At 36.7% G+C, this 20594-nt stretch overlaps 4 protein-coding genes and 1 long non-coding RNA gene across 6 annotated transcripts; 3 read left to right on the top strand and 2 right to left on the bottom strand.

Annotated features, from left to right (window-relative positions):
* Positions 1–1102: 1102 nt before the first annotated feature.
* On the top strand, positions 1103–4195 carry LOC128035559 (uncharacterized). 2 transcript variants are annotated; one of them, XR_008192023.1, is made up of 2 exons: positions 1103–1309; positions 3804–4195. It is a non-coding gene; the product is annotated as an uncharacterized LOC128035559 (long non-coding RNA). The 2 variants fall into 2 exon arrangements; XR_008192022.1 differs by having other exon boundaries at positions 3801–4195.
* Positions 1308–3610, top strand: LOC105764786 (pentatricopeptide repeat-containing protein At5g50390, chloroplastic). The gene has a single exon (XM_012583544.2). It carries the CDS (start codon positions 1343–1345, stop codon positions 3449–3451), a length of 2109 nt encoding a protein of 702 aa, XP_012438998.1. The 5' UTR covers positions 1308–1342; the 3' UTR covers positions 3452–3610.
* A 1086-nt stretch (positions 4196–5281) lies between the features above and the next one.
* On the top strand, positions 5282–7856 carry LOC105764785 (exocyst complex component EXO70B1). The gene has a single exon (XM_012583543.2). It carries the CDS (start codon positions 5665–5667, stop codon positions 7618–7620), a length of 1956 nt encoding a protein of 651 aa, XP_012438997.1. The 5' UTR covers positions 5282–5664; the 3' UTR covers positions 7621–7856.
* A 5115-nt stretch (positions 7857–12971) lies between these two features.
* On the bottom strand, positions 12972–16491 carry LOC105764783 (SNF1-related protein kinase regulatory subunit gamma-1). The gene is made up of 6 exons (XM_012583542.2): positions 16098–16491; positions 15422–15594; positions 14898–15074; positions 14517–14792; positions 13619–13782; positions 12972–13530 (listed from the first exon to the last, which is right to left on the bottom strand). The coding sequence occupies exons 1-6, from the start codon at positions 16291–16293 to the stop codon at positions 13233–13235; spliced, it is 1284 nt and encodes a 427-aa protein (XP_012438996.1). The 5' UTR covers positions 16294–16491; the 3' UTR covers positions 12972–13232.
* Positions 16492–17281: 790 nt separating this feature from the next.
* Positions 17282–20594, bottom strand: LOC105764782 (SWI/SNF complex component SNF12 homolog). The gene is made up of 3 exons (XM_012583541.2): positions 20414–20594; positions 18497–20097; positions 17282–17920 (listed from the first exon to the last, which is right to left on the bottom strand). The coding sequence occupies exons 2-3, from the start codon at positions 19999–20001 to the stop codon at positions 17851–17853; spliced, it is 1575 nt and encodes a 524-aa protein (XP_012438995.1). The 5' UTR covers positions 20002–20097; positions 20414–20594; the 3' UTR covers positions 17282–17850.

Raw genomic sequence — 20594 nt, 5'->3', positions numbered from 1 at the left:
TTTAATAAAATCACATATTTCATAAGTGAACAACCCTTATTAACTATGCACACGAGTTCAAATGCTTACACTAACACACAATGCATCTTATGGCATGCCAATTATATCTAAACTTTATCCAATATTATTTAATAAGGCTTTACAAATTAACACATAACAAAATTTATCATCAACTTAACATATTTCTCCACATAACAATTTACATTGACAAGTCAACATAGAATTCATTTAACTCTTGCATTTGCCCATTGCACATACCTTAACCAACAAAATATAAAAGTAATCATATATAGTAACATGGTAAGTAACACATTACCAAATCATAATTCTTAATAAACTTATACTAGGAAAACAATATACTTAACACAAATTGAAAGTAGACCTGTCCATGGGCCGGGCCGAGCCGAGTTTGGGCAGGGAAAATTTCGGCCCGCCTCCTAGGCCCGGGCCCGGCCCGGCCCGAAATATGGGCTTGAAATTTTGCCCAGGCCCGGTCCGGGAAAAATATCATAAGCCCCAGCCCTGTCCGACCCGGCCCATTTTTAAAATAAACATTAAAAAATTATTTAAAAAATAAAAAAAATTTATTTTAAAAGTATTTTAAAATTAAAAAAAAATATATATATTTATTATATTCGGGCCGGGGCGGGCCCTGGCCAAAAAAGTGGTACCCGAGGCTCGACCCTTTTTTTAAACGGGCCTCATTTTTTTGCCCAAGCCCATATTTCGAGCGGGCTATCGAGTCGAGCCGGGCCGCCCGGCCATGGATAGGTCTAATTGAAAGCAGTCACTGTCAATAATTTTTTCTTTTTCTTTCGCTTTAAAAAATTCAATTATCTCTTTGATTACAACCATTATCCAAACATTAAAACTAAGTTAGAAATCTACATTGAAACAATAAAATCATAAAAAATTAAGCATGATATCCACATTCAATTTTCGTGTTGTTAACCATAATAGAATCAGTTGTTTCACTATTGACATGAAGATCCACGTCAACCAAAATAAAAAATTATTTTAAATTATTTCCAATATTTTTTAATTAGAAAAAAAGGTGTGAAATATTATTTTAAGCCTTAAAAATTCAAAACTAAATGGACAAAATGCTCGTTCCTATTATCCGGGTCGGCAACTACTGAATTTAACAGTGAACTCTCGGCGGATCTCTCGATGCTGAGAGTAGTTCTAAACCCAATTCTTTTTTGAATTCTTCTTCCTTTATAAGAAACATGGAAATAACTCAACCTAACGAATCTCTTTCCCTTAGTCTCGAGAAAGCTTCGTCCCCAAAGTTTTAATCTTTGTGAAGGTACATCTCCTTATCCATCTTTAATTTTCAATCATGGAAATCTCACTTGCTTGTTACCAATCCATTTCATTAGATAAAATACAGAATAGTTTTCGCTTTCCTTCATCAATCCATGAGGTATTCAGAACAAAGCCTTTGTTTTCCGATTATTGTTTTCGATTCAATAGGAGAAAATGTGGTAACCCATGTGATAAAATTAAGTGTTTTTCTCTTGAGCAAGGGCTGCAGCCACGGCGGCCCAAGCCAAAACCTTCTAGGAATACTGACTCTGACTTGAAAGAAACAGAAGAGACCCATGTTAAAAGACCCAGTGTCGGGATTTGTAGTCAGATAGAGAAATTGGCTTTTTGTAATAGGTATAGGGAAGCGCTTGAATTGTTTGAGATTTTGGAACTTGAAGGTGGTTTTGATGTGGGTTTAAGCACGTATGACGCATTAGTGAGCGCTTGTATTGGGTTGGGATCTGTACGAGCAGTTAAGAGAGTATTTAGTTACATGATAAGTAATGGGTTTGAGCCGGATCAGTATATGAGTAACAGGGTGCTGCTTATGCATGTGAAATGTGGGATGATGATCGATGCACGTAGTTTATTTGATGAAATGCCGGAGAGGAATTTGGTTTCATGGAATACCATCATAGCTGGACTGGTCGATGTTGGGGATTACTTCGAGGCGTTTAGGTTGTTTCTTCTTATGTGGGAGGAGTTCTCTGATTGTGGATCTCGAACTATAGCGACAATGATCCGGGCATCTGCAGGGCTAGAACTCATTTCAGTAGGAAGGCAGCTACATTCGGCTGCAGTGAAGTTCGGTGTAGGTGAAGATATCTTCGTGTCTTGTGCACTGATTGACATGTATAGTAAGTGTGGCAGCATTGAAGATGCTCAATGGGCTTTTGATGAGATGCCAGAGAAGACTACTGTAGGATGGAATTCAATTATAGCAGGTTATGCTCTTCATGGTTACAGTGAGGAAGCGCTAAGTATGTTCTATGAGATGCGTGATTCTGGTGTTAAAATGGACCATTTCACATTTTCAATGATTATCAGAATTAGTTCAAGGTTAGCTTCAGTTGAATATGCCAAGCAAGTTCATGCAGGTCTGATTCGCCATGGATTTGGGTTGGACATTGTGGCTAACACCGCTCTCGTGGACTTCTATAGCAAATGGGGGAGAGTAGAAGATGCTAAACATGTTTTTGACAGGATGCCTTGCAAGAATACAATATCTTGGAATGCTTTAATTGCTGGATATGGTAATCACGGTTGGGGAGCTGAGGCCGTGGAATTGTTTGAGCAAATGCTTCGGGAAAAAATGAGACCTAACCATGTTACTTTTCTTGCTGTGTTATCTGCTTGTAGCCACTCAAGATTATTTGAACGTGGTTGGGAAATTTTTCAGTCGATGAGTAGAGATCACAAGATCAAACCCCGTGCAATGCATTATGCTTGTATGATTGAATTATTAGGTCAAGAGGGACTTCTAGATGAAGCCTTTGCATTGATAAGAGGTGCTCCCTTCAAGCCTACGGCAAATATGTGGGCTGCACTGTTAACCGCCAGTCGTGTTAATGTAAATTTGGAGCTTGGGAAATATGCAGCCGAGAAATTGTATGGGATGGAACCTGAAAAGCTTAGTAATTATGTTGTACTTTTGAATATCTACCACCAATCAGGCAAGTTAAAGGAAGCAGCCGGTGTTTTGCAGACTTTGAGAAGAAAGGGCTTGCGAATGCTTCCTGTCTGCAGTTGGATTGAAGTTAATAAACAATCACATGTTTTCCTTTCTGGAGACAAATCCCATGTCCAGACCAATGAGATTTATGAGAAAGTTGATAGCTTGGTACACGAAATCTCAAAGCATGGTTATGTTCCAAAGGAGAAAACTCTGCTGCCTGATGTGGACGAGCAGGAGCAGCGCATATTGTTGTACCACAGTGAGAAATTAGCAGTAGCTTTTGGCCTGATAAATACTATGAAAGGATCCCCTTTGCAAATCGTGCAGAACCATCGAATTTGCAATGACTGCCACAATGCTATCAAGTTGATAGCTTTGGTCACTCGGAGAGAAATCGTAGTGAGGGATGCTAGTAGATTTCACCATTTCAAAGATGGGAGCTGTTCCTGTGGTGATTATTGGTGATGTTAAAACTTATAATTGCAGGCTATAGATGTATGTTAGTTAGTCTATTGTTTTTTCACCACCCATTTTTCCTTAATCTTTTAGTAATAATGTAATTCCACATGTAAGAGTTGTAATTTTCAAGTTCATTAAACGAAAATAAATTCTTTTTGTGCACAAGCTTTGGAATCATTCTTCAGTTCACTTTCTCATTTTGTGTAATCCTATGAGAGAGAAGAGCAACCAAATTTGGAGGCTGAAAGGACTTGTTTTATCATGGCTAGGGGATTCCTTTTGTCACCCTATCAGCCTATCTTTCTCTTTTTGTCATTCTGATGGATATGTTTACCTTCTATGGTGAATGATGCAGCAGCTCTCAAAGGAAAGATTCAACATCATCCATGCTGCAAGAACTTTGAATTTTGCAGATGCTCACATAGCTTTTACAAGAGGATCAGAGGATTCAATCAAAAGGCATTTCCACTCCGATATAGAAAGTTTCTATTGTATTTCTGAATTGCACCAAGATTGAATCATTGAATTATTCTCAGCATGGTATATATCCTTGGAGGAGTTGCAGGAGATCCAACAAAGTCACTTCTTTCAAGCTTGGAAACTTGTGGGGAAGAGGGATTATTGTGAATTACAAACAGTAAAGGATGTTTAGTTTTTCTTTGGTATCATCATAGCATAGATTGGCTCCATGTGACAAAGGTGAACCATTTTCAAAGGCAAAACTGCTTTCAAAAGCAAAGGTTTGAGCAATTTTAGGTTGTTTCCTACTGTCATGACACAAAATAAATATCATATGATATGATGAAAATATCCATCGAATTTCGATAAATTATTTTCCATTTTCCTAAAATAGAATTATAAAATTAATAATTGCGCCTAAAACCTGAATAAAGGATAATTTAGAATCCAATCCAGTAACATAATTGGGGTTGAAAAAAAAAGAAAGTAGCATAATTGGGAATTGAGAAGTTAGTTTGATAATATAATTGCAGTACGCAAGGCAGACAAAGTCAAAGGAGGGGCCCCAAGTTGGCAAAAGTCCAATCCAACCAAAATTAGGATCACAAATTTTGATCCCCTCTAATTAATTTCATATCTTCTTCCTATTTTATTTATTATTTTTTAATTATTAGTTGAGTCAATTGGTGAAGCAGACACTTTTGGTCAATGCAATTCTCGTTAGGTTTCTCTTATTTCCAATTTTTATACTTTCATTCTTCAAAATATTCTATATTCAAAATAATTAATAAAATTCAAGTGAAATAAGGTTGGGATATTAATTATTATAAAAAAAGCGACATCTATATAAATATCAGATGAAGGTGAATAACTTAATTTTAATTAAAATAAAATAAAAAACACAAAGATTAGGTAATATTAATATATGAGTACACAATAAAAATAATTAAAATATAAAATAGTTTTATACATTGTTATTGGAGTTTAAAAACTGTACAGACATAACTAAAAAAAAAAACTCTACAATCAGGACTGCATGGATAACATATTTTCTAAAATTGTAGTAAAATAATAAAAATAATTTTTTTAAAAATAGAATAAGTGACTATCCTAGAATAAATACTAACTCTAATATAAATATTATAATAATTTTTAATATATTACCTAAATTACTCATAAATCTCAATCTCTAAAATAGATGATATTTCATATGTAACATGCTCAAAGCACACATCCTCCAAATTATTATAATAACGATCTAGTTAAGATATAATTAAATATAAATATATAAATTATTAAAAATAATAAATATATATATACAGACAGCAAATAAATATCCGAAATATCGTGCCGTAATAAAAATTCCCCCACTTCGCAAACCCTTATGCTTTGTCTTCTTACACAGTATCTAATTTGTAATAAATTCTCGGGCAAAGCGCCCATAAAACATCCTCTGACGTTACGTTACTTTTCTCTTCAGCATCGTATTTCCTTTCCCTAACCGGCCGGCATAGACTAGTTTCAACTTCCCTGCATAATCTTCTTCTTCACTTCCCCTTCTTACAACAACCCCAACAAAGAACACAGGGGGGCGAATTCCTCGTAGAACCCAAACCCTGAAAATGCTTGTTCCCACTTCACCTCAACCCTAAACCGCTCCCCCCTCCCCAAATCCCCAAATCGTATCATTACTTCTTAGAAAAAGGCTCAAGGAAAGAAACCGGAGAATTGGTCTGAGCAGAGTGTCAAAAGCATCGACTATGACGACGACTACGACCAACCTTGGAGCGGGCAGCGAGGACCGGGTCATGGCGACGGCTCAGCAGATCTTGAAGAGTCTCAACACTCCGAAAGAGGTTCGTGAAGACATGCTGTTGATCTTCTCCAGCTTTGATAACCGCTTGTCTAACATCACTGATTTAATCAACGAAAACTCGGATAGCGCTGGCGTCCGCTTCGACGCTGCCGAGAAAGTGATTCTCCAGTGGGACTCTTCCTCTTCCTCCTCCAACGCTGATGCTTCTCGCCACTCTCTCCCCTGGGAAGACTCTCCCGATGAAGCCGCCGAGTACCTCTCTGCGGTCGACGAAATCCTTCATTTGGTTGCTGATATGTCCATCCGGTCCGATAACAAAATCATGGACCGGGCGGAGACGGCTATTCAGATGGCTATGTCGAGGCTGGAAGACGAGTTTCGCCTTGTTTTGATTAGGAACACAGTCCCGCTTGATTCGGAGAGGCTTTACGGTTCGATCCGGAGGGTTTCCCTTTCATTCGCAGCGAACGACGGGGAAATTGGTGAAGAATTCGAGAGTTTCGCAGAGGTTGATAGCGAAAGAGGGTGCTTTCACGAGCGAGGACCGAGTTTCGGCGATGATTTATGCGTGGTTTTGATAAACCCTGATGCTGTTATGGAATTGAAAGAGATTGCTGACCGGATGATCAATGCCGGGTACGAAAAAGAGTGCGTTCAAGCTTATAGTAATGTTAGGCGTGATGCTTTGGATGAGTGTTTGGTGATTCTCGGAGTTGAGAAGTTAAGTATTGAGGAAGTTCAAAAGATTGAATGGAAAGCTTTGGATGAAAAGATGAAGAAATGGATTCAGGCTGTTAAGATTACTGTTAGGGTTCTTTTGAATGGGGAAAAGAGGCTTTGTGATCAAATTTTCAATGGATCGAATTCAATTAAAGAGATTTGTTTTAATGAAACCGCGAAAGGGTGTGTAATGCAGTTGTTGAATTTCGGGGAAGCAGTGGCTATTGGGAAAAGATCATCTGAGAAGCTGTTTAGGATCCTGGATATGTATGATGTGTTAGCAGATGCATTGCTCGAGTTCGAGATGATGTTCATGGATGAATATATGTGTACAGAGGCGAAGGGAGTGTTGGCTGGATTAGGGGATGCGGCGAAAGGGACATTTTTGGAGTTTGAGAATGCTGTGAAGAATGAGGCTTCAAAAAAACCTATGCAGAACGGGGAGATTCATCCGCTTACTCGTTATGTGATGAACTATGTGAAACTGCTTGTAGATTATAGTGAGACTTTGAATTCCTTATTGGAGAATGACGAGGATGAAGCGGACGGATTGAAGAGTGAAGACGGTGAGCTAGAGATGATGACTCCTTTTGCGAAACGGTTGCTGTTGTTGATATCCTCTTTGGAATCAAATCTTGAGGAGAAATCAAAACTATACGAGGATGGTGCATTACATTGTATCTTTCTGATGAATAATAATCTATATATAGTGCAAAAGGTGAAGGATTCGGAGCTAAGAAAGCTTTTGGGAGACAACTGGGTTCGTAAGCGGCGTGGCTCAATACGCCAGTATGCAACAAGTTATCTGAGGACTTGTTGGACCAAAGCTTTACATTGTTTGAAAGATGAAGGAATTGGTGGTAGCTCGAACAATGCCTCCAAGGTAGCCTTGAAGGAAAGATTTAAGAGCTTCAATGCATGTTTTGAGGACATATATAGGGTTCAGACAGGTTGGAAGGTCCCAGATCCTCAACTTCGTGAAGAGCTTCGAATTTCCATATCAGAGAAAGTAATTCCAGCTTATCGCTCCTTCATGGGGAGGTTCGGGAGTCAGCTAGAGAGTGGAAGGCATGCTGGAAAATACATTAAGTATACACCAGAGGATTTAGAAAACTATCTATTGGATTTGTTTGAAGGCTCACCTCTTGTTCTTCACCATATGAGAAGAAAGAGTACATAGGATACAAAGTTTCTCAATGCAGGTATGACCCTTCCGCTCATCGAGGACTAATCAGAGCAAGAGTTTTACCTATATATGTATTTTTTTTTAATCAGTTTGATGTTTTAAACACAGGTTTTGTGAAAGCTACTTGTCACCCCTTTACAAACTGTATCTGTACATGTTTATAGTTTATGTGTGGATTTTCTTGTGGTTCATATATTTTATTTCATGAATCACCATTACCATTGTGGCAATATTTTTACCTCTCCATTTGTCATGCTTCAAAGACCCACTGGTATCCTGGCAAATTTATTCTTTTCTCAGTCTTCTGAAGTGTCTGAAGTCTGAAGTTCTTTGTCGACCAAAACAAAGCTTCTTATTCTGTAATATTAATATATGGACTAGTAGCACTGTTTATATGTTTAGGATTGAAGCCAACAAGTATATTTTGAGTCCCAATTGTGCCATGTCTTGTTGTTCCTGCCAGAAAGATTTTACATGATACCTAACATGACGTAATATCCGGTTGTGTATGTCTTAAAGGAATGGCTACATCTCTTCCATTTTTTATGTCTTTCAGTTAGACTGTTACTTTAGGACCATGCCAGCATGGTTAACTCATGCATGTTGAAGATAATGATTTTCTGCAAGAAGCATTTGTGAAATGTGATTGAAGAAGCAATCAAGCAGATAAAAATGTTTAGACTAGTTCTGCCGGTAATTTTATGCTTAGGACAATTAGGAGATTCATTGTTTAAAGCACAAATGAGCTATATAGGATGAACACAAGCTTCCCCCGAGTTAATGTCTCGGAAACTATCTGATGTATGATACAATGGAGGGAGTTACAAGAACTGATAGCTTGTGGAATTCCAAAGTAAATTCATGTACAATGTGTTGATGATTTTGCTATAAAATGTAATCGCATTATGAACGTTTCATCTGAGAGGATCCCTATTTTTGGTCCTTAAAAGAGTACTTGGAAGAAATTCATTTAAATGCTCAGTGCCAGAAAGTAAGTTTCACCATTCATGGTTTATTTAGTCAATGCCATGTGAGGATTATGTGGATGGCAGAGTGAAAGGCCCACAGAATATAAGGTTCAAAGTTTTTGAGTTAGCATTTGAGGGTTTGTGGTATCAGCAAGCAGGCACCTAAAGCTTAATTAAGATGTTATCCCTGTTAAGGGAAGGCATGACTGCTTGAGAGTCTCTTTCAAGTTTTTATGGTGTTAAGGGAAGGCATAAGTGTTATGAGAATCTCATTCAAGATTACTTTAGATGTTATCCCTTTTAAAGGTAGGCATAAATGTTATGAGAGTAGGACCTATATGTTGTCGTGTATTGTGAACATTTTGGTCCCGTCTTGCAGATTTTCTCTTTGTTTTTCTTCATAAAGGTATTAGTATAAGGGAAGGCATGACTGATTGAGGGTCTCTTTCAAGTTTTTATGGTGTTAAAGAGTCCAATATAGAGTAAATACATCAAATGCAGGGCACTTAGGTTAGGTATAGCAATGCAGAAACTTTTCTACATGTAGGGTATAGCATTGATGATCACTTCTTTTTCTCTCGCCAAAAATCTTTCGCGTTTCAAGCAGACTTAACAATCCATGTATTCATATCGTATTCTTACTATTGACACGTTTGTGTATTCATGTGTTCGTATTACTTTGTTTCTCGTTGAATTATCTCTTGTTTTAGTTATTTTCTTTATATCATGTCTAAAACTGTGTGGTTTAGCAACGGAATTGAAATAGCAGAATAGGGACGGTAATATCGTGTTTTAGCCGTTATTTAAGTTCCTAGGTGGAAAGAATAAAGGATGGACAAAAACTAGTGATTGCATTTGCATGTAGTGGAAGCTTCCTTGGCAGAAGCCTCAATGTTTTCATTTAGGAAAAAGCAATGCTTTATTGGTTCACCCCTTGGAATGACTTCCTTTGCTTGCTTAGCTAAAGGAACAAAAATCTTGCCTTGAAATATGTTTTGTATAGTTTTGGTTTTCTAGAATAGAACTGATGGAATGTTGAAATTCCTCCACTGTTGTCTAGATGACTCTGCCCTTTAGAGTCAACATAGCTGCCAATTTTGTAGTTGGAATTCTGCAAAATGATCTAAGCCCTCCATTCAGCCTTGTGAAACAGGTGTTGAGAAACTTCCTTTTTGTTGACTAATCTACAAATTGCCGTTAATTTTCTTTGTCTTTGGGGTTTAATTTTTCAAGTGGTAGTTATCATGAAATGAAAGTTTGTCTCCCAGCTTAGACATTCTTTTTGGTACAGAGCTACATAGGCTTCTTATTTTAGTGCCCTTTGTGAGCATTCGGACTTGTACAGGAAACGAATCCGAATGAAGATATAGGAGCTTGTTTGAAGTGCATTGCCTGAAAAGCTAAAGAACAATCTTTTTAAAAAAAAAAGAGAGCATAAAACACCAAGGTGAAAACAAGAGGGACATGAAACAGGGCCACCCTGTTTCATAACAACAGGAAACATGTAAAACCCACATGTTTTTTACAGACATTATTATGATAGTGTAACAAATGAACATGCAATGTCTTGGGTTTACGACAATAACTCAATTGGGATCTTGTTAGGTCTAAAGATTTCGCATTAATTGCCTGTTCCTTGGAAGATAAACTGAAATTTTGGGTGGTAATGGGAGCATGGCCACATCTCTCGTTGATGGTAAATGCAGCCAAACATCAATTCTTTCTTCATGTTTTGTTGGGCGGTAGGGGCGAATTTCTTGATGGCTAACCAAACCAGAAAACGAAAGTTATATCGATGAACATCGAGATGGCATGGGGTTAGGACAGTGGGTGCAAACAAGACATATTCGCTTGTTCAACGCATAAATAGATAATAAGCTTTTTAAGTTATTGTCAAGTTCGAGTGAGTTAAATTGGTTAAGTTTGCAAGTTAAATCAAAAATTTTAAATTGGTGCTATGTATTTTTATTTTTTAAATCCAAATTTGAAGTTTTTGGTATGCAAAACATCACTCAAATTAGGAATCATTTTCTTTCAACAAATTCTAACTTGCATGATGCATTGTTTATCAACAAAAGTCAATTTTGGCAATTAAAAAACAAGTTTTATAAGATTAATCGAGCGATCTCAATTCTCAAACAATTTAATTAAACGAAATTTGGTCAATAACTTTTTTTTCTCTCCATTTATACAAAGGATGCGACGATTTAAGACTAACAAGCCAAGCTGTGGTTAATTGAACATAACTCCAACAGCATATTTGGATTTAAACATTGGAAATAGGGATGAAAACTGTCGCCAATTATGCAGCATGAAGAATGGTTGTGGTTACAGTGAGGAAGTTTGTCTGTAAGGAAAAGTGTTGGCAAACAAAAGGCTGGCAGTTGGGTTTTATCCCAACTCTATTGGCTTATTAATAAATATAATCTATTTGCTGAGCGGAGTTGTTTCCTCATTCTCCAAACAAGTTCCACCCCCTTGTTTAAGTTTGAACGCGTCGGCCGCCACTCAGACCTCTTGTTTTACACCAACATCATAATTTACAGCTTGGATTGTTTTCTATTGTTTTACATCTCTTTCGTACACGTAAAAATCAACATCATAATTGTACTCATCCTATGTGTAAAATTTTGAATCAATTTGATATCTCTATTATATTAATTTAAATTATTATATATATATTATTATTCTTGAATAGGTTGAATTTTTTCACATAAAACAATTAGTTAAAATTTTTAATTTACGTTAAATTTAACATACATTATCTATATAAATGAAATATGATCGTTTCCTTCCTTATATTTTACTATTTTAAATTTGATGTTACGTATTTAAGTATGAAAAGCATTTGAAATATACATCTAGATGGGGAGATAGTCAAAGTTATCTTTTTCAACTTGTAGCTCTTTAAATTAACTTTTCAATGCATTTTGAATCACTTCAATCAAATTTGTGTAACTTAAATTAAGATCGATTTATTCAAGTGTCAGTAATTCGAGGACTGTGCTACAAGTTAAATCGAGGATTTCAACTTTTCAATTAACTTTAGGGCAAATTTGTTATTTTTATTGTAAGAGAAACTTTTAAATATATTAGCATTTGTTTATCATGTCACTTTATTGATAACAATTTATTAAATAAGGATCACGTGTTATCATCAAGTCAAATATATTTTTGTTGGGATAATGTCAATGTATTATATGATTAACTAATAATGAAAACTACTAAATAAAATTTATTTTAATCAAATAATCTAATTATATTCTATATTTAATTTTAAATAATATACTAAATATATTTTATAACTTAAATTTAACATTTAATTGTTCAGTACTTAATTTTTAAATACTTATTTTTTTAGCATTTAATTTTTCTATTTATATCCCTCGATCTTTTATTTTTCCTAGTCCTCCTACGGGTCTCCATCGAGACATTCTACTCGTCTACTCCTTTATCATCTCAACCGACGCCTTCGAACATTGACTTGGATATAACTGCCACAGGCTAGAACTTTAGTCTGGTAAATCATGCGGCCTTAATCAATTTTTTGTGTTCAAATTTGTTTAAGTCAGCCTTACACTCAAAAAATAAAAATTCTCACAAAAATTCTCTAAGACATCGAAGCAAAACTAAAGTAAACTTAAGAGAAAAAGAAGTCACAAACAAACAAAAAAGTCAGACAAAAAAAATAACACACACCAAATATTTGAGGCACTCAATTTTTCAGTTTATCAAATATAGCCTAACATATATATTTTTACAAGAACTTAAATGCAACTTCACCAATATAGTAGCTTATATCTTTATAGTATTTAGAATCGCTAAATTAAAATTTTATCAGTTCTAAGTGGTCAAACTTTAAATTTCTCATATGTTAGTTATAAATTGTAAAGGAGTCCAAAAATATTTTCATTTTAAGAGCATTGCATCTCTTGATTATCGTGAGTCTTCAGTAATTAGGATAAGCGTAATATTTTTATTCTGGTGAATAGATAAGCGTGATATTACAATCACATAATAATTAAGATTAGTTTAGCCTAAAAATTAAGGCTATGGTTAAGTGATACAGCTTAAGTTTATATATAAAATATTATCCTTTATACCATGCTTTGTACTTTTGCATAACTTTGATTAAGGACTTTTCTTCAAATCTTAATGTTTTTGGGTTAGGGAATACAAAGTAATCAGATTGTTGGGAAAAATAAACTATTTATTATAAAAATCATTAATGAATTACTGAAATTATGTATGAGAAAAAGTTGACTTTTCTTAACAAAAATGAATATTTCACATGAAAGTTACAAAGGTGCCATGCAATATGCATATCTAACTTAATCTGGTTAGTTTATTTTTGAGAGATTGAGAGAGATGGATAGATTTATTCCAAGAAGACAAGCTCTTCTTATTAGATTGCAACACAGAACATCCAAATCGAGTTCTTGAATACACCCAAAATTTACAGAAATTGGAATCTCTCAAGCCACAAGTAACTTTTAAGTACAAAAGGCTCACCTATGTACAATCTGCATATCCAATTAGTCTCCCAACACACAGGCAAATAAAAAACCAGGAAATCGCAAAGAAAAATGGAGTTTCATCGTTCATGTAGGAAGCGTAAGGACTTGTTTGATTACTCTTTTAAACCCTGCTGTTTTCTGGTAAAGGCAACACACCATCGAAGAAATCACCAAAGTAGCCACGCGGTTCGTGTACTAACCTTGAAATGATGTCTCTAAGTGTGATCACTCCTTCCAAGTTCCCGTCCTCATCTGTGACGTACACTCGTTGGATCTTCTCAGAGTCGAGCTTTTGAATCAACTCTTTGACTGTTTCATCCCTCTTGCAAGTTATCATGCCACTCAACATTGGTGACCTCTTCTCGTGTTTCTCCAAGTAGTTTCGAACCGCTATTAGGAAGTTCTTGGCTGTGATTGATCTATGCATCAAAAGGACTTCAACTTAGAACACTTTGTAGACATTAGTATCTTATGTGATATAGAAGTATGGCATGATCCATTACGAACCTGTAGTCACAGTAGATATCTGGTGCGGTTAAAAGGAACTGTACATCTCGAAGGCTTATGTTACCGATAGCTTTTTTCCTTCCGCATTCAATGACGGGTATGCCTCCGATTCTCTTTTTCCTCATTAGCTTAAAGGCCTGAAGCACTGGTTCATCTTCGTATACCTGAAGTATGGATAGCTATTTGTTAACATCTAGAATGAATAGGTTTACTTGAAGAAAAACCGGAGAAAAACGGTAGCAATGCAAAGATATAAGGACCGGAAGAACATGAAGAAATCAAGAAACCGAAGCCTTGATCATGCCATCATGCTCAGTTTTTACTTAATACTAAAGAACATACCGAGTACTGAACCAATACTTATGCTATAGGTAGATTCAGGTAGATGTTTTACGAGCTATTGGCTCAATGGCTCTAATATGTAAAAAAAAATAATTGTCAGCATATGTTTTTCGAAACAATATAGAGACGGTGGGAAGAAAAAGAAGAAGAAATTAGCACATCTAAACAATAATAAGGCTGGTCTGACCTCGTAAAATCCGACCGCACAAGGACGAACTACCGGACTTTGTCCAAAGGATGCTGATACAGAAACAAAATTTTCAGTAGTTAAGTAGCATAAAGCACCACAAAGGGCTGCATCCTAGAGAATTTCACTAAAGACTCGGTATTTAGAGCTTCATACAAGTAACACAAAGCTTGTAACTCGATGGTCATCAGGGATGGTGGGTTATAGTTAATAATTATTAACTGAAAATAATGATGTATCGTCAAGAGGGCACATCAGCCATTTGGACACTCAGGCCTCAAGCATGCAATACTTGTACGAGTCATGGCAATGGCCATGAAAAGCCTCAAATCAATAGAAATAAGAACTTAACAGGTAACAGTCACTCACTGTGATAATGTGCTCAGGGGACATCGTGGGAAGACCGATCTCTGAAAGCTTCTTACTTCCCCAGCTTTCAAACCAGTGAAGTCCAGTGCATTCTGCTAACATGTGAATGACAGCTGACTGTGTTATGATGTTATCGATCTTTCCATCGCCCAGATCAAGTACTGGAACGCTCTTCATTTTGTACTTAGAAAGAAGTAACAACATGGTCAAAAAGGTGTTTGATTTCTGCAAAGCAAGGAATGGTGCCCAGCGGAATGACCCCGAGATATCACGAACCTGGATGTTCTCACAAGTTAAACATGAATAGTTAGCACAACTAAGAAACAGACAGAATTCAAGATGACCATATAGGTTTTCTGATATAGAGATTAGAAGTACCACCTTGGTGTTCTTATAAAACTCGGAGGAAGTTAAAGCCTCAAAAAAGTCTCCAGAAGTAATTGAAGCATCTTCAGGGCCTAAAGCCCCGAGTCCTGCAGCAGAGACCATTCCATTAGCAGCTATAGCAAACTCGGCTCCATTCGGAGATGAAGGACTTCTAGGTGAAGATGGTTCCGACTGCAAAAGAAAAAACCGAAAACTTTCAGGTTCCCAGATGAAAGGATAGCATTATAACTTTTGATTAATAGCCAACTTTTGGGTCACTTGTAACCTTTCATTTGTAACCTTTGAAACATTATAAAAATTTTGAAAATGTTCCAACAATTATGACCCCAAATATTGCATTTTTCAACATAATCATAGGATTCATAGCTGCATAGTAAAAAATATAAGAAAAAATGACAATTTTCATCACAAATCCATGGTGGATGAATGAGATGTTATGCAACTACCATTAGCAATTGTCCTCAAAAATAAAGTACTTATAGAGAAAAGAGTTCATCATATGTGGTTCCGTTTCCGACCTGCTGCAAAATCCATACAGCAATCCCTGCAAACTCTACAATGCCAATATATCTGTCCATCCATGTTGCATCCTCAGGAGCATCAACATCGACAACAGGCGCGCTAAGAATCTTGTTTTGAGCTAGTATTTGAACAGCCTCGGCCAGACTCGCATCCGATTTTATCTCAATCCCTATAAAACAGAACCATTACAAAGATAATACCATCAATATACTATACTAATAAGCTCCTCAATTAGCACCCCAAGAAAGAACTAGCCCCGACAATCCATGTAAGCATGTCTTATCTCATGTTTTTCCCCGTGCCAGCGGTGTAACATAAACACAACACAAATGATCTCAGGTGTAAAAGATCATCTTGTGTTGATCAATTTTAAATATGAAAAAGCTTTTGTTTAGATAGAACAGAGGATTTATTGAAATTTAATCCCTTTTTAGAGGCCAGTACTAAAATATTCTCTTGATCGATTACCTAAAAACATATAATTAATCAACCAATATTCTTCATCTCTTTAGCTGAAATCCACCCACCAAAAAGAGAAAAGAAAACCCAAAATTCTGATCAACCAAAGCAATCAAAACATGATCTTAAACAAACAGTGAAGGATCAAAGGATTCATACAAAACCAACAACCTGATGAAGGAAAACAGTTAAGAGTAAAGCAAAATTCATTACCTTGAGGAGCAATAGGGAAAGCAGAAACAGGGATGCTCTCAAAACAAGCGTTGAGCTTTTCATTAGGACTAAGCTCTGGTTCCTGAACATCCCACAAATCCTCCACTTGCATCCCAAGCTTTGCTTCAGGACTCCTTGGACTGTCTTGTATGCTAGTTTGTCTCCCGAGTTGCACACTCGCCATAGCCATAGCCATAGCTTCAACAAAAGCTCGAAAAAGGAAAACTTCACTCACTCAGACTCTCTCTTACAGCGACCCTTTTTTTTCTATACGTAATTCGAAGTTCAACAAAGCTGACAACTTGGATCATTAACTAGTTCTGACATCAAAAAACATGGGACAAAGTGGGATGCTTTCAACAAAATAATTCCAAAAGGGTACAAATAACAAACACCGTTCGATCATCCAGTTAACTTGTGTCTATGAGAAGACTAACGGGACACGTGTACGGATGGTGATGTGGATGGGGTAAACATTTGGTCATTGAGAATGATAAAAAGGGAGTTTAGTCAAAGCTCAAAACTTGGATTTTTATTTTCTAGGAGAGGTACTGTTGGTGGCTAATGCTTATCCTGGTTGGTCGAGCTTTTTTATTTTCTAAATAAAAACAAAAGCTCATAAAAAAGGTGGTGGTCTTATCCTGCTTTAAATTAGCATACCACTCTAATGTGCGCCTCTAGTGCTTTGCGCACCTGGTTTTTTTTTTGAGAGACGACAAACTGGTACTGATTCGTTGTTTGGATTTATGACTCCTTTAGCCACCCTTCCCCATCATTGCTTCACACGTGGTCTAATCCAACTCTGCAACTTGTAAATTCCTTTTTATTTTTCTTCTTATATAATACGTACTAAAATACTTGAATCCAACTCTCACAGCTAGAAGTAAAGTTCAAATCGGAAATGATAAACCGATTTCAATTTGATTACTTTCCCTTCACAATAATATCTTCCCAGTCAACGTCGATAGGATCAATTTTTGTAATTAATAACTAAAGAAAAGATAAGCAGGTAATCTTTCAAATCAGAATAACGTAGGCAATGCTTTTCTCTTCGACTAATAACAAAATTGCTGTGTCATCTTTACTATGACGATGCTTCTTGCCAAAAATATATTTGATACAAGTCGTTTTAATCAGTTTAAACATACTCTTATTCAACAATCATTCCCGAATTCGAAAATATATTTGATATAAATATACTCTTATTCAAAAATATATTTGATACAAGTCGTTTTAATCAGTTTAAACATACTCTTATTCAACAATCATTCCCGAATTCGAGTAGCATCGGCTTAGGCCCTAGAGTACAATAGAAAAGGAAAATGCCAAAAGAATCAACAGCCAAGACAATTCTCCTTTTCCCAGATTTAATGAACTAATGATTAGTGAACTAAAAGGATACAACACTCCTGTTTGAACTACACCTAAAAGCAAACAAATCAGCTTACGTTACAACTGCGTAGTCCTTTTATAAGCATCGATCTCAATCGCTCGAAAGCGGAATAGCAAAGTAAATATTCTAGAGGGTTTAGTGAATCAAACTGGTGTTTGTTGATAGGGGTGGTGAACACCGTGGTGAATTCAGATAACTTGGAGGAAATTTTCATTCGATCCAAAGTGCTCCATGGGACGGTTCTTTGCTTGTGGCATTTGATGTTCCCCGAACCAATAAGCAATAATATGCAGGACAGGAGTTAGAAATTAGAAGCCTTGAGATTGGTATGAAAAAGTCAACAATTCAAAAGAGCCCTGCTCAAGTGCTTCCAAGAGAATCCCCTCCCATAGACTTACGATTCAGGTAACGGATTACAGCATCTTCAATCCTAAATATTCCAGAAAATAGATAAACAAGAAAAGACTGTCAGACAATGTTTTCAATAAGGAAGCTGTTGCATTTTAATGGAGCTCCACGGGTAACTTGAACACCCTGTGGGAACCCAACAATTTTCAAGTAAAACCAAAGCAGCAGCATTATTATCAACTAGGATCTATAGATTATAGTGGAAATACCGCTCTCATATTTTATTCAGAGAAGCCAAAAAGACGATGTAATTATTCATAGCAAGAAATTAACACCTGATGCCAACATAGTAAATGATATAGCCTGGGATTGCAGAATCCTAAGAATTTCTTCTAAAGATGGATTATCATTGTTGGTAATATATATAGATCAGTCAATGAAAGAACTAATTCATCCAGTTTTTCTTCTGTTCAGACGGACCAAATAATCAAATAGCAATATCAAGCTGCATTAAACAGGTATTTGGACAGATTCCAATCATATACGGGCAAATGAAAAAAGACAGCAGCATAAACTTGTAATTTTAACATATTTATGTCAAACATGGACATCAAAACAAACATGATATGGAAAAAAGAAAACCGTAACAAGGTTTTACCATGGTTGGTTATAGAATTCAGATCGCCGCTCCTTTTCAGCATTATGGTTAGCTTCTCCAGCAAAAAGCTTCAAATCCTTGCCTTGAGAAGCTATCAAAGCATTAATAAACTCTGCAGGAGACTGGCTGAAACCAAGGAAGAAAGCTCGTCTCCGACAATGCTCGTGTATTTTCTTTATAGAAGTACAAATCACTTCATCACAAGCATCAATATCTTTGTTCTTTTCCATGTCTGACAAAAATGCAGACTTTTCCGTTTCTAATGGGTAAGGCACATCAACCAGGACATCGTAGCAAGTGGATCCAACAGGACAGTTCCCTGAAAGCTTGATCCTATGTTCCAAATGTATAGGTGGTAGAGGAGTTAAATGCTGTGATATCTTTTGTGAAACCATAATGAATTTCATTTTTTCTTCCCCGAATACCTTCTGCAGAGGTGGATCGCATGAAAAGAAGGAATTGTCTTCATAATTCTGCAACTTCTTTGACTTCACATAATGCCAAATCGCAGCCAAGATTCTTGGGCGTGTATCTACTTCAATTCCCAAGACTTCTGCTAGAGCAGGAGAAAGTTTAAATCTTTCAGGCCGATGATTCATTTCCAGTCTTATTCTCACAGTTGATTCCTTGTCTCCTTTCCTCTTCAACTCAAAACCCTCATGAAGGGCTGGTGATCGAGCACTCTCCCATAAGATTACATGGTTATCTGGATAGAGACTTGCATCCATGTATACTGTAATTTTCTTAAAGAAAGACGAGAATTTTGGGTATGATTTCTGAACCTTTCCAGCCAGAACAGGGTCTTTCCCATCTTCCAAAACCCTACCAATAATCTTAAGTGACCATGATGGAGCCTCGGTACTCTTCTTGTCAGGATCTGTTTGTCCCTGATTGGCATAAGTATTGAAAACATATAGTCTAAGAGTCTTCTGAACACAGGGAGGATTTTTAATAGACTGTTGAATGTCGGTCTTCTTTCTTGACAAAGCAGCATCGACCTTAGCCTCAAATTCAAGCAACTGAGTATATAGAGCGCATTCTGGTAAGATTGCAGCCACCTTATCAGGTATTTGTCTCTCAGGATGCTTCCGCTTTTTCCTAAGAACAGCCGGGGTTAACTCCATTGTTTTAAACAGAGAAGCCATATTACTATGAGATGAACCGGAATTTTTTGAAGGTGGCTTCTGAGAAGACCGCTTGACACCACCTGAGCCAGGGGTGGAAACCAAAGGGGAATGGGTGGCTGTAGCAGTACTATTACTACCGCTTTGTGACTGCACTTGAGCTGGGAATTGGGAATGAGCAGGAGGCTGAGCCTGCACATATTGTGCCCGCGCAAGCACCTGTGCTTGAGGCTCAGACAATTGAAAGTGGCCTGGAAACTGAGGCCCACCTTGTGTCTGTGGTTGATTGTTCATGGGAATAGATTGCGATTTTGGCACCGTCCCGGAATTCCCAAACTGGGATGGAGCCCCAAAATTCTTTGGTATGTTAGTGTTATTCATCCTAAATCACCAACTTGAAACCAAAATATCCTTCAAAGCCTAAACCACACTTTTCTACCAAAAAGCAAACAACCCAACATGTAGCCAAACAAAGCCCTGAATTTGACAACAATAACACCAAGATAAGATGTTAGGCACCAAAAACTAAAAGCTTTCTTCCTTGGTATCTTAAAATTCAACACCCGAATCAGCTCAATCTCTCAGAAAAGAAAAACAAAACAAATAAAATCATGGGCATGAATCAGAAACCCTAGTACTAATTCTCAACGTGGGACACCCAAAAAAGGAAAAACAAACAAGGCAGTAAGTTTCCTATGATTTTAACTCAACAAAAGCTGCTAAAAAACCACAAATTTTCAAAAAAGAAAAAGAAAAACATGATTATTAACAGAGAAAAGCAAGAAACTCTTACAATGCCCAAGAGGTGAGTGATTGGGGTCCGGTTTGGGCCTTCTTCGCTTCACTCTTTAGCTTCTTTGCTATGCTCTTTCTGTCGCAGATCGGTTAAAGGAGCGCCTGTTTTTCTTCCTTTTTTTTGTTTAAAGAAAACGGAGCCAAACTCAAATCTGCTGTCTGACTCTGGCTTCTTCCCT

The sequence above is a fragment of the Gossypium raimondii genome, chromosome 12, assembly GCF_025698545.1.
Source record: "Gossypium raimondii isolate GPD5lz chromosome 12, ASM2569854v1, whole genome shotgun sequence".
In the NCBI taxonomy this organism is placed as follows: Eukaryota; Viridiplantae; Streptophyta; class Magnoliopsida; order Malvales; family Malvaceae; genus Gossypium; species Gossypium raimondii.
Note: the sequence above shows the minus strand (reverse complement) of the source record. Positions and strands in the feature narration are given on the sequence as shown.

Excerpts from the sequence above, each read along its gene's own strand:
- LOC105764786 (XM_012583544.2), top strand. The coding sequence starts at position 1,343 with ATGGAAATCTCACTTGCTTGTTACCAATCCATTTCATTAGATAAAATA.
- LOC105764785 (XM_012583543.2), top strand. The coding sequence starts at position 5,665 with ATGACGACGACTACGACCAACCTTGGAGCGGGCAGCGAGGACCGGGTC.
- LOC105764783 (XM_012583542.2), bottom strand. The coding sequence starts at position 16,293 with ATGGCTATGGCTATGGCGAGTGTGCAACTCGGGAGACAAACTAGCATA. Across the intron at positions 15,595-16,097 it reads TTTCCCTATTGCTCCTCAAG|GGATTGAGATAAAATCGGAT; the intron begins GTAATGAATTTT and ends TCTGTTTTATAG. Across the intron at positions 13,531-13,618 it reads GATATCTACTGTGACTACAG|ATCAATCACAGCCAAGAACT; the intron begins GTTCGTAATGGA and ends TTTGATGCATAG.
- LOC105764782 (XM_012583541.2), bottom strand. The coding sequence starts at position 20,001 with ATGAATAACACTAACATACCAAAGAATTTTGGGGCTCCATCCCAGTTT. Across the intron at positions 17,921-18,496 it reads GAATTCTATAACCAACCATG|GATTGAAGATGCTGTAATCC; the intron begins GTAAAACCTTGT and ends TGGAATATTTAG.